Raw genomic sequence first — 12,832 nt, forward strand, 5'->3', positions numbered from 1 at the left:
TACAGAAATGTCCAGGATTGAAGTTTCTGCTGTCTGAGCTACTATTTGCTGGGTCACAGGTTCATGAGCACTTGCTTGCACAGTTGACTAAAGCCTACATATTAACCAGCTGGGCATCAAGGATCTTTGGAGTTTACGTGGAAGTGTCATTCAACAAAGCACTACCTTACACTAATCAAGTTCAACGGCCTCCACTTGGATTAATTCTGTGAATAATCCATGGACATGCAATTCCTGAAATTCCACAGGCTGATATCAGACAGGGGAAAAGAAAAAGAAAAAGCACATGGAAGAAAATTTTTACACATCCATATTGTAAATTGTTTGTTTACCTGGCCTGCACAGAAAGGCACAAAAGGCTTTCAGTCAAAGAGAAGTGTTAGAAGGGTAACACTGACAGGGCTATCAACTCTTCTCTCTGTATTACTGAAGGCAGCTTTTAAAGCACATTCAATACTACAGAGAATAACTGCTCACAATTTTGGTGGACATCAGTTTACACAAGTACACTGGCCCATCAATTTTGGAGTTGTGCTGCAATCCACTGGGGCAAAACACTCTAGCTCTGAACTACCTCTGAGTTATTAGGATGACAAAGAAACCAGGCCAACCCATGGCATTAGCAGGTGTTGGCATAACTTTCCTAATTTTTTTTAAAAAGCTACTTCTATTAGCATTCCCCTTAGCAGCCAGAAGTTCCTCCCAAAAAAAACCCCACAGACAAACAAAACAAAACCAACACCAAATGCCCCAAAAAAACCCCAGAAGAGTAACAAGCGTTTCATGTAACATTAACTCCCCTCTGTCCTCTTACCTTGATGGCATGTTTCAGTGCATGAGCATCAAAAATATACGCTGGTCTCATCAAAGACACCATCAGTGTTTCAAATTTGCCAGTAAGTTCCTTTTTCAGGTCATCTACAAGATCCTAGAGCAGAGCAAACAGTGCTGTAATGAACAAGGACCAACCATTTTAAACGGGTGTACGTGAGTCTGCAAGCTAAGAGACTCTGGAGACGCAGCAAAAATAGCACAGTGGACACATTTTTGTTTTAATTGGCACCTCAACTGAAACAAATAAAGCAGAAGAAAAGGATACATGGGCATGGGGAAAACCCAAAACACATTGTCATTCTTTTAAGGATATGGCAGGGTAGAGGAGAGGGGGAGACAGAAGCAAAACTAGATTTGCTTTCAAGGAATGTTTTAGAGTGTTACACATTCACGTGATGAATGTGCCTCATAGTTTTAAGTAATCATCTCAAGCCACAACCAGCTCATTTCCAGAGGTATTTTCTTCGTCTTACCCTGCCAAACAAGGTTTTAAAGGCAGATGCAATTTCTTGTCGCTGAGCATTGTTTCTGCTGGTCAGGATCTTCAGCACAGTTTCTTCATCAGTCCCTGAAGTTAAAAAGAACAAAGAGTTACAAACACACTCCAAAAAACAAACAGCAGTGGCACAAACCCAAAAGGCAACGGAAGATGCTGTGAAAGCAACAGCCTACTGACAAACAGCAGAAGCATTTAAAATAACAAATGTCACCACAACCCAAGCTGAACCACCAGGTTGGGTGTTCTGCTGTTGCAAAAATATGACTGGAGGACCTACGTGTTTTTTGTTCTCCATCGGTCTCTGTGTCAGACTGTGCTCCAGGCACTAATAGCAACATTTAGTCACAGTCTGTATTCCACACAGAAATTTTGGGCTCACCAACAATCTGCCAGCTCCCAGCAAAACGCAGTCCAGTAACCCCAAACAGCCCAGAGTACAGAAGTGTGGAGCTATTACCCATTTTATATACAATAGTTTGCAAGGTAGTCCTCACTTTCGCCTGTAGGCTGAGGTTTATCACATGTATCTTCTTCCCCTCCTTCCACTTCCTTCCAGACGTGGCTCCAAAGAAAGCAGCAAATCAAGATTTGTATCTCACAGCGGAGTTTGGGGCCAGAAAGCTACAGTGTGAGTTTACAGACCAGTGGTTAGTCTGCATTCCTGCTGTGTGCTTGTATTCTTTTTCCTGGGATCTGTAATGTGCTCACACACTTCCAGACCGAGGAGGCTGTTGCAGATTTTCCAAGCAGTTTCTACCATACTGCCATAATTCTCCACAGCTGTTGCCTGTAAATCCACAGTCGAGCTACTGTGCTGTAAACCTCTGAGCTGAAAAGCCTATGGAGTATCCATTTTTTAAATGGGGAACGTGCAAACCACCTTTTTTCCCCTCATTCTAAGCTAAAAATAAACATCCTTGAGAGCAGCACAGTCAAAACCAGGACATGCCCAGACCAGTGCACTCCTGGGGTTGTCATTCCATGGCATGTAGACACAGGCCTTACTCTCATCTACTAAGATCAAAAAACGAGTTCAGAAAGGATGTTTTTGGAGGAGAAAGAGCCCTTTCCTTTTTGTAAAATACAAATTATCCTTACCCATTCCCTTCATGGCCTTACGAAGAGCTTCTGCATCAGCTCTGGCATCAAAAGGAGAGAAGGCTGTCACGGTGCCTCTCGTGTACTAGAGGGGGGAAAAGGGGTCAAGGGGAGAGAGAAAAAGCCATGAAATAAAATATCACATCTTGCAGTTCTCCATACATGAGCTCAGACCAAATTTGAATCCACAGTCCAAAGCTGATAGCATTTTTCTTGCAATTATCTGGCCAAATTGCAGTCTGTGGGTATTTAAACACAGCTCCCCCAAAAGGCCCTACTACAGTTTTGCTCAGTGTTACCCCAGTTAAATTTGGGTATATTTACATGACAGTAGTTTGCAGAATTGGTATTTACAGCACTGGAAACTGCATGCAGGAAAATTACTAAGAAGTTATCATTTGCTGAAGTAGCTTGAAAAATTAGTTGCACAAATCACATATGCTAGGAAAGCTGCACAAAGATCCAAGGCAGGTTTGGAAAGAAGAACTTCCTGTCCACAAGAAAAACCTACTGGAACTTTCAAGCAGCATCACACTGATTTTTTCTACCACCTTGCAAACGAGACCTATCGAACTCTGCAGTGGCTTTCAATTTTTCATCATGTTGCTTTTGACATAAGCAACTTCTTATACAAGTGACTCAGCCACATTAGTTTACAGCTAAAGAGAAATAACAGTTCAAACATAAGGATCAGCTTGTCCAAACAAAAATAATTCCACTTGGTTTCCATGGAATACGGCTCCTCAGGGATTTTCTCTTTGGATTAAACACAAAAGGATACTCATCACCCTTATGGAAAAGTTTTGCCTTTATTTAAACATGATAGTTCAGGAACCTATATACCATATATATGTATATAGTATAGTAGTTAATTTATAAAATATATAGAGTCAAGCAGCGGTCAAAAGGGGAAACAGCTGGGCTTGGAGAACAGGAAGGTTTTTCCAACAGCTGAAGAAGGGAAACCTCCTGTAAGCATTTCTGTCCAAATGTAACAATCAGTACAGGCAGGGCACTCTTCCACTCTAGAAAGAGCATGAAAAGAAGTGCCAAGACACCTCCTGAGCTTGGCACCAGATCACTCCACAGGCAGCAGAGCCATGTGGCCTCTGGGCTACAGCCCTTCCTGAAGTCAGCAATTCCAGGCACTCCCTGCCCTGCTCTCCAGTCAATGTACTCAGACAGGTCAGACAGAGGAGCAGAGAGAACAGAGCAGGGAGCACGAACCAGAAACTGCCCCGAGGTGCTCCTGCCTCAGGCCACCTCTCTGTCACTGCCAGCAGACTCCCCACCCCTCCCACTGCAGCAGAGTAATGAGTTACCTTTATTTCTGATGTATTTTGGCAGATTAGAACACAAAGTATCACAGTGTTTAACAGCAACAAGCTTCTTTTTGGTAGATGCTTTCCAATACCCAGTTTAACTCAGAGCGCAGCAATCCCACTGAAACATTCTGCTTTTCCCATTACAAGCAAGTTTTTAGGCAGCACTTTGAATTTAGGCAGAGCAATATGTATTAATTGCCATCTTCCTAGCCAATTCCAAAGGCTACCGTGAAAAAAATCTCAAGGATTTGGGATGCAGTTTTATAAATCGAATTTAGTTTGGTATATCAGCTAAAGACTGAAAAGCCTCTCCCTCCTCCTCCCTTATTACCACACCAGCCAGCATGGGGTTATTTACAAATGGATTTCCCACTGTTTTGTTTCATATCATCTTTACATAACTAATATTACAGAACTACCACGATTCTCCTTTGGAAATCACCAGTGTCAACAAGCCTCAGAGGATGCAGTTATTGATCCTTAACTTAAAGTTTTCCTTTGCTTATCTTGTTCCAAGCAAGTGGAATTCCTCTTCACAATTCCTAAGTCTTGTGACAAAGGCCCAACATTCCTCTGTGGCTGTTGTAGACAATGTATGTGTGAACACTAAATGCTACACTAAATCTACCTCTGCACTACCATTCCCAGTCCTTCATAACTCTCTTTTCCAAAGCACTGCATGGAAAGCCTCAACATACACCAAGCCTGATGAACAGCTCCTGAAAATCTTCTGGTGCAGCTGAAGTGTGAGAGACTTGGTGCCTGAGCACCATTTGCGTTCTGGGCATTCCCTTCTGATGAACAGCACTCAGCTGGTTTTGGCTCCCTACCTGCCACAGTCACCCTCAGTCAGAACCTGAGTCACACCTCTCTTGCAAGCCAGAAGTAGTGCTACAGCCCTGCCATCCAGCATAACAAGAATCCACATCACCAGGGTACCAGGAGGGAAGAGCTGTCTCCTTCTTCCCAAACGTGGCACTTTTGGGCCAGAGAAAGAGAGGGCAAGCACCTGTTCTACACCACCATCACTGAATGAACCACTGAAGGCAACTTGCAGTCACAGCAAATCTGAAACAGGAGTTACAAACCAGACATTTCTAGCAAAATAACAGATCCATACAAAAGAGTTTCTAACAAAAGCCAGACACTCATTTATCAAGACAACTCAGCCACAGCTTCAACACTAAGTAGAATATAAACTTCTCTTGAAGCAAACTGGTTCTTGCAGATGGATTGCAGCATCACAACTGCTATGCCATCTAACCCAATATGAAAAATGATGAAATGAAAGACAACTATTTAACATTTATTTACAAACTTCATATTTTATTCACCTCTATAAAAATCTATCTGTTTTTAGTATATCTAAAAATGCTCCTTGCCACCTATGTAAATAGATACACAGTAGGTCCCTTTTCTTTTGGTTACCAAGTTTGCCATCCAAAAGAACCCAAAGCACATCAATGAAATGCGGAAAACACAAACAGTCTGATATAAACCCTTTTGTAATCTGGAGCCATCCTTTAATAAATCACAACACCCTACACGGGGCAGTTAAATACAAAGAGAAGCACAACACGCAAGATCTCCACAGAAAGTGTATCACAAGATGGTAACACCCCAAACTGACCTACATTCTTTTTATTCTACATTCCCTGATACACTGACTGTTGTTAAAGAATCGTGTGTAGTGCAAGTGCAAATTGTGATTTCACAGTAGAAATAAACAGCAGCTTATATGTTCTCCAGATACCTCCCAATGAGACCAACAAAGCCCCTAGACACGCCAAATTAGCATGAAGAGCAAAGGTAGAGGGGGGGAAAAAGAAGGAAAAGAAGACTTCAAAGCAAGAGATGATCTTGCTTTAGAATTTACGCCCCTTCAAATGAGTATATTCACTTTCTCTAGTATTTTTTGTTTAATTCTATTCTAGCAAAAGTTTGCAGAAGAAGATACCTCATCAGGTGAACTGTTTCTAAGGAGCTCAGAGCTAGGTGAACTTCTCCCAAGAGACAATTTGATATGGCCGCATAACCTGGCAACAGCACTATCTGCAAGATCAACAATAGCCACTTAACGAGGCTCCTTTTAATTTTTCTCACCAAGCACACAAAATATTTCCCACCCACAAGATTCCACATTTAGCCACTGTTCAATACAAAGCATTCATACCAGCAAACAAAAGGCCATACTTGAACTGATTCAGACTTCTTCTTCTATCCTTGCTCTGTACCCATCACAGCAAGATCTTATCAGTCAGACTTCCCACAGACAAAGAGCTGCCTCCTTTCACAAGGCTGCTCTGCAGCAACAAAAGCAGCATCTTAAAAATTTGCTGCTGCAAAGCCCAGTGTTTAGTGCAGAGAACGTGTTATGAGAGTTTTGTGGGGTTTTTTAAAGCAGCCATCTGTTTACAAGATGGCACAGGAAAACTGTGGAGTGGCAAGAAAGGAAAGGGAGAATATTTACCAGCACACAGGCTGACAAAGAGAGAAGGTGTGCTATTTTCAGCAGACAGAAGAGCCCACAAGGTCACATGCTAGAAGAAATGGAAGCTTGTCCCAAGATCTCTTGCACAAGAAGAGCCACCTTGCAGATAAACACAACATGGTGTTCACTGCTGAGCTGAAAGCCTTTGTGGCCATTAGAGACCACACAGAGACCCCAGTTCAATCTCTGCTTTAAAACTCACATAAGAAATATCCCATTATTTCATTATATTCTCACCCAAATTTCGAGGGCAGTACAATGCAAATTACATTGTGAGTGGATGCAAATGCACAGCTCTAATGACATCTCTACAAAACACCTCTCTAAGACCAGCAATGCTTCAGATTGTCCACTGAAACAAGAGGAGTAAGCTCTGGTCAGCAGACTATACTCACATCTGCCCCACTAAATTTAAACTCCTGAGAAAAAACGTAATTACACAACATCTGTGTTGAACTCTGAGTCAGTACACCATGGAGATACCACAGACAGCGAGGAGGGAAGCCAAAAACAAAAAAAGAAGAGAGGGGGTGGGAGAGTGGGAAAAGAGAAGAGCAAGCATCAGCAAGGTAGGAACCAATGGAGGAACATTTGCAAAACCACTCAAAGAACCTGTCCTCACAAGCAACCTCAACAGAGCCAGAGAGCCTCTTAAGGCCCAGGGCTGAAAAAGTGTTTGTACTTTGGAATGTGAGACAATCCCCCGGAACACTACTGGAGCTGGCAATACTACTCCTGTGCTCCCAAGTCACACGTGCACATTGGCAGAACAGGAACTCCAGATTTAGCACAGAGCGGCCACACCTTCACCAGCAGTAAGGGATCCTTTCCTGGCAGTTCACAAATGGATACACAAAATACTCCCAAGTCCACAGACAGGAAAAAAAAATTGGGAGTAGCAGACCAAAACAGATCAGCCCCCAGCATGCAAGCAGAAAATACGCTTGTTGCTCTTTTTCCAGATTTCTGAACTAGCAAACACAGGGTAGATTTCCCAGCTTTTCACTGAGCAGGAAGGGATGGTTCCATGCTCATCTATACAGTAACAGAGCACTGCACATACAGATGTGAGAGAAAAGGCAGCTTGTCAGTGTTCCTTCAAAGAAAGCAGATAAACATGGCCATGGAGAGACCACTCTGTGCAGCACAGCACGGCATGCTGTAGTTTTCCTACAAAATGAATGACCCTTTTTGTTCTGGACATGGAACACACAAAGTTTCTCAGGTCTTTGGGGAAAAAAAAAAAAAATCTTCCCAGAACTGAGCAAGAACAAGGACTTCAGTGACCAAGACTCCAAATATAACTCACCTTCTTCAAAGATTTTATTCCTCAGTGATGTACCTGGACTAAATTGGATTTCGCTACATCATGCTGTGCAGCCCTCTGTGAACTCTGAGTCTTTAGTTGTGCACACAAAGGGCTTCTGTCAATTGACACTCAACATTTCATGATCAACGGGCATTTTCATTCTTGCCACTATTTCATGACGCAACAACATTTAGAAAGACACCTGCCATGAGGAGTAGAGTTTACTCTTCACTTTGGCTTTTATTTTTATAAAATTAGGATAAAAAGCTTTAACACTCCCAGCCTTTCATGGCTGCCTAACTGCACAGGCAAAGAATACTACTGAAGTGGAAAACATCTCTCAACGTGGAAATTGGAGAACAAGGCCCACCTAGTACAAGACCTCAGGGTTCCAATGATTCAACCCACAGCTAAAAACCCAGCCTTCAGGTGTCACCTCAGGCAATAGAAAATTCTACAATGTGAAGACAAGATTAACTGGTTTGCACTACTGAAGAATGAAATATTCTTTTTAAAAAGATTCAGAGTTAAAGTTGGAGTCTCTGTGGAACAGACAAGAGTATTGTAAATTTTCATGCTTTTACTAAAAAGAAGTTACTTTCAAGCCTATAAGCAATGCTACATATTCTGTAATAAAAGGCTTATTGTCCAAGTATATCCATCTGGTCAGGTGTCCCACCCTGGCATGGGTGGGGTCCCTGTCCTCCTAAGAGGCATCCTACAAACCAGGACTATTGTTTAAAGAAAGAAAAATCCCTTCTTTGTCCCTCAAAAAAAAAAAAAATTCACCAAAACTAAACCTTAAGGATTTAGAAGAATACCATTTAAAGCTTTTTTTCTCTAGCAGTACCCTTTCTTTCTTCAAAACTATATCCAGAGTATGAGTAAACATTCATGGGGGCATTAAAACACCACTAATCACTCCACTCATTAAGTGCAATTATCCTGACCTTTGTGAAAGCACTCATACACTTTGCTTTCACTTCCTACAGCCACCCCAAACCCGCAAACAATCCATTAAACTCCTATTTTACTTTCCAGAGCGTATGCATTTGATGCAACTATAGAAACAAGCACTGGAGTCCGCCTCATTTTCCATGCCTTCATCCAAGCTCAAACCACAGCAACGAAAGGGCTGCAGAGAGGAAAAAAATATCAAACGAAGAACTTCACGGGAGCTCCAAGGCTTCCGGAAAAATTAATGTTAGGTATGGGAAAACTGGGGACGGGAATACCGAGCCCCGAGCCTCCGCTAGGCACTGCCACGGCAGTATTTTTTTCTCCTTCCTCTTTCAGTGGAAGGAGCCTCCACCCAGGCGCGCTATAAACACAGGGTACCGAAAACTTGGCCAAATTAGTGGAAACTGGCGGAAAAAAAAAAAAAAAAAAAAAAGTTGTGTCTGACGCGCGCCTCACATGACCCGCGGCCCCCGCCCGCCCGGGTCTGCCCCGCTCGGGGATGGAGTGTTCAAGCGAGCCCGAAAATTCAATCCGTGAGGAGTAAAAGGAGACGGATAAGACGAGGATGTCCCGGGAGCGGCAGAGCAGGGGCCGCGTTAGCCCGGGGCTGCCGCCCTCCTCACCTTCGCCATCTCTGGGATCCTCCGGGTGGGGCCGATCCGAGTCTGCAAAGAGAGATGCGACAGTGAGGGACAGGGAGCGACAGGGAAGGACAGCGAGGGGCAGTGGGCGCCCGCCCGCCTCGCCTCCCCCGCCGGCGCCCCTCACCTCCTGCCGCTGCTTGAGCCGCTCCGAGCCAGCGGGAGCACCGAGTGAAGGAGGAGGGAGCAGGACCCGCTCCAGCCCCGGCTCTTGCCTCACCCGGGGGCCGGGCCAGGCCCCACCCGGGGCGGGAGCCGAGGCACGGCCGCCTCCCCGGGACCGCCTGGAGGCCGGGCAGCGGCACCCTGCGCGGCCCCGGGGCTTGCTCCTCCATCCCTGCTATGCCATGGGCGGGTGTAATTACTGCTGCGTTTCTTAGTCGTCATAAACGTTTTAATAGAAAAATTACAGTGTGGATAGATAGGCTCCAGCAGGTCCTCGAGGCCCCTCCTGATGAAATGAGTTAATCTGAAGGGGATCATATCCTGGCACTAAAGGGCAGCTCTGAAAAGAAGACATTTAGTAAAAAAAGCAGGCATTTCATTAGCTGACCTGGGTTAGCCTCCAAGTAAGCCAGGTTAGCAAAACAAGCACAGCACTGGAACAGAGTGTAAGGGCTGTAGCTCCAGACTATCAGCATGGCAAGAGTTTGGGGTGATGACAACGTTTACTTTTTGTCCTCCAGCAGGACCATTTCACCAACCCAGGTACAGAGAAGATATCCAGCTTGGGAGAGCAAGGAGGATCAGTCTGCATGGCCAGTCAATGAGCTGTTTCACCTAAAGCCACAGACCTGCTCCCTCAGCCATACGAGCACAATCCAGCTGCGTGTCAGATGAGAGGAGGAAAAGTAACTGCAACACAAATGGAATTTACTGTCTGTGCCAAAATAAAGCACGAACATAATCCTGCTGTGTCAGCATTTTAACGTGTAACAGTCACTTCTGTCTTACAGTGAGTTGTGTCTACCTCAGAAAACACCGAAAGAAATGCAGATCGTGGCATAAATCTAAATATTTTGTCCAGCGTTTCTTGTTGTCCCAGAAGTGCACATTCAGTTCAGCAAAAACACGGGATCCACCCAGCTGGCTTCCTTTGCAGGACCGAGGATCAAATGGTTTGCTAAAATGTCCCGATTTATTTATTAAAGTCTGATTTGAATCTAATCCATTGAGGTAGCATTCCACACATGCTTGAAGGTGCATGAAGGGAATAGTGAGCTGCTCATAACATGCATGTGGAAATGCACCTATGGAGTAGTGTAGGATAACAATATTAAAAAAAACATTAAGGATTATGCAGTGGTTTAAAAAAAAGAGCAGTTGACATTGAAATGAGTTGCTTTTAGTTTAAGCACAATCTTGCTCAGACACACCCACCTCTTTCCGCAAAATTAAGTCATTTTTTCCCCTTACACATTATATCCAGAGCCAGACACAGGCCACACTGGATCATATTCCAAGCTTTACCATCTAGAAAGGGCACACATAAGGAAATGCAGTGGGATCTAACTCTGCCCTGTTTAACACATTCCAAAATGCTGTCAACCAGAATGAGGCACATAAACACGGCGATAACAAGGCCTCCACTGTCACAGGTGTGAGCACAGCCAGCAGAAGCCAAGCCTCCTCAGTGACTCAGATGCCAGATAAGGAAAAGTTATTGGGTAATGTGAAAATTTAAAAAAAGCTGTACCAGTATCACATGAACAATTAATAAGACTCTAGAAACTAATAGAGCTGTAGTCATTGCCACTTGGAAATAGGTAAATAGAATCTCTACTGTAGTAAGTACGTTACATTTCCTGATACAAATGTATTTATTGAACTTCACAAATGAAACAAACCCTTGCATAATTTGGAAAAAGGTGTCTATTTGTCTAACACTATTTAGCAGCTAGCATGTGCCTACATGGAATGTAACTGTACTGCCTCAGGAAGACAGCAGGCCTATCTCCCTCCCCTCCCTCTCCTTGCTGCACCAAGCCCCTCCTGGATCCCAGCACTGCAATCTAAGCTTTGAACCCCTGGCTCCCTGTAATACCAAGTATAGTTTAAAGCAGGCACTGCAACACACAATTTCTGCTGTCCCAACAAAAATGCTGTGTGTCATAATAGCACATTAAGAAGTAAGGGGGAAAAGCTTGTTCTCTCACTGCCTCTTGTTATACCTTCTGATTTAGGATGGGTTCTTCTGAATTGTAGGATTTTTGCCTCCAATGCCTTATTTAGTATCCTTTCTATTTTACAGCAACTCTCAAATTTAAGGAAATGGTCAAACAGATGTATTGAATTCCATTTTTCCCTTTAAACTTTGTGTTGGGGGTTGTGGATTTGTAATCAAATTAACACACGCCTTCTATTCCACAGTAAGTGTCCCTGTGTGCACTTTGCTTCCCATTTCCAGTGGCAGAAGTCTACCTTATTTCAATTCCAGGTATTTGAAATGGTTTTCCACTCTTTTACCTTTGACCATCTTACACACAATAACTCATCATTTTAATCTCTGTGCACAGTCTTACTCTTAGCCAAGCATGAGGTAATGTTCAGTCAGTGGAAGATAACCTCAGGATTTCTAATCAGTGAAGGACAGAGGAAACAGTCTTGGATGTGAGAACACAGAATATTTTCCTGCTCTGGAAGGGGTCTGAAACACATGATCCAAGATGAATTGCAACAGTAGGAAAAGGTTAATCAGATCTTCCTGCCAACAGATGACGTTAGGAGTAAAAATCTACTCCAGTCAATATAAAATGTTATCGATGTGTGTTTAAGCAAGGAAATATTTGCATAACTTCATGAAGCAAGGAGGCCTGGGGGAGCAGGGGGAAATGCTGGAGTGAAATCCTGGGAAAGATTTACCAGAACATTTGGGAAGAGCAGAGGTTTGAAAAGAAAACCAATCTGATCATAACAGCATTTCAGCCTTTGCATCGATTTGAGCACAAAGGGAAGAGGCAGGAGTAGCTCATGAGCAAATCCAGAATGAACCTGAAGACATGAACAAAACTAGAAGAAAATGCATTTTGCACTGACTGCCTTCAGTGGAAACAATTCAAGTTCAGCTAAAACAATTAGAGATGGTGAGTCATAAGCACCAGATGATATGGTGCAAGTATTTAACCCGACAGCAGCTCTAGTGGTCAATAGTGTTCAGCCACAAGCCAAAAGTTAGCCTTCTAGATTTAGTATAATTCTTTTTCTTGGTTTTTTTTTTAAATGAAAATAAATTTTCACACAAGGAAAAAACCCCCAAAACATAGCAGTCTTTTCACCCTCCAAGCCCCTCCCTGCTCTTTGTATCTTCAAACACTACTAAAATCATACCAGGATGTAACAGTCTGCTTCCCGGGGCTGCTGCTGGCACAGTGCACTTCCAATTCTTCTGTGACACAGAGCTGCAAGCACCTGGAATGAGAAATAGCAATAAAATATGAGAAACAAAGTGGCAGTGCCTTGATGATGTATTTTGCTCTGGCACACACACTGTAACTTTGCAAGTTACAGTGCAAGAACCTGTCAGTTCCCAATCCACTTCAAGGCAAACTTCTTGTCCATACAGAATGAAATTCTGGGGTTGGTCCCAAAGTTACACTTTCAAAGGGAAAGGAGATGCTGAATCCAGGCTGAACGGGCCTGGATTAAGGGAGCAGGAAGTGTTCAGCAACCAGAAAA

The 12,832-nt window shown here is 43.5% G+C and overlaps 1 protein-coding gene across 4 annotated transcripts in view; it reads right to left on the minus strand.

Moving 5' to 3' along the window:
• ANXA5 (annexin A5) overlaps window positions 1-12,832 on the minus strand; it is a 42,056-nt gene that overhangs the window by 9,926 nt on the left and 19,298 nt on the right. For 3 of the 4 annotated variants that reach the window (XM_027658889.1, XM_027658887.1, XM_027658886.1), the window contains exons 2-6: window positions 12,485-12,565; window positions 9,140-9,181; window positions 2,432-2,516; window positions 1,308-1,402; window positions 815-928 (exon numbers count right to left, since the gene is read on the minus strand). In XM_027658889.1, the coding sequence (XP_027514690.1) occupies window positions 815-928; window positions 1,308-1,402; window positions 2,432-2,516; window positions 9,140-9,148 (303 nt within the window). In that variant the 5' untranslated portion in view covers window positions 9,149-9,181; window positions 12,485-12,565. Of the gene's footprint in view, window positions 1-814; window positions 929-1,307; window positions 1,403-2,431; window positions 2,517-9,139; window positions 9,182-9,284; window positions 9,398-12,484; window positions 12,566-12,832 lie in introns of those variants that run through there. The other variant, XM_027658888.1, reaches the window with a different exon arrangement.

The sequence above is a fragment of the Corapipo altera genome, unplaced genomic scaffold (assembly GCF_003945725.1).
Source record: "Corapipo altera isolate COAL_440 unplaced genomic scaffold, ASM394572v1 255, whole genome shotgun sequence".
NCBI classification, from domain to species: domain Eukaryota; kingdom Metazoa; phylum Chordata; class Aves; order Passeriformes; family Pipridae; genus Corapipo; species Corapipo altera.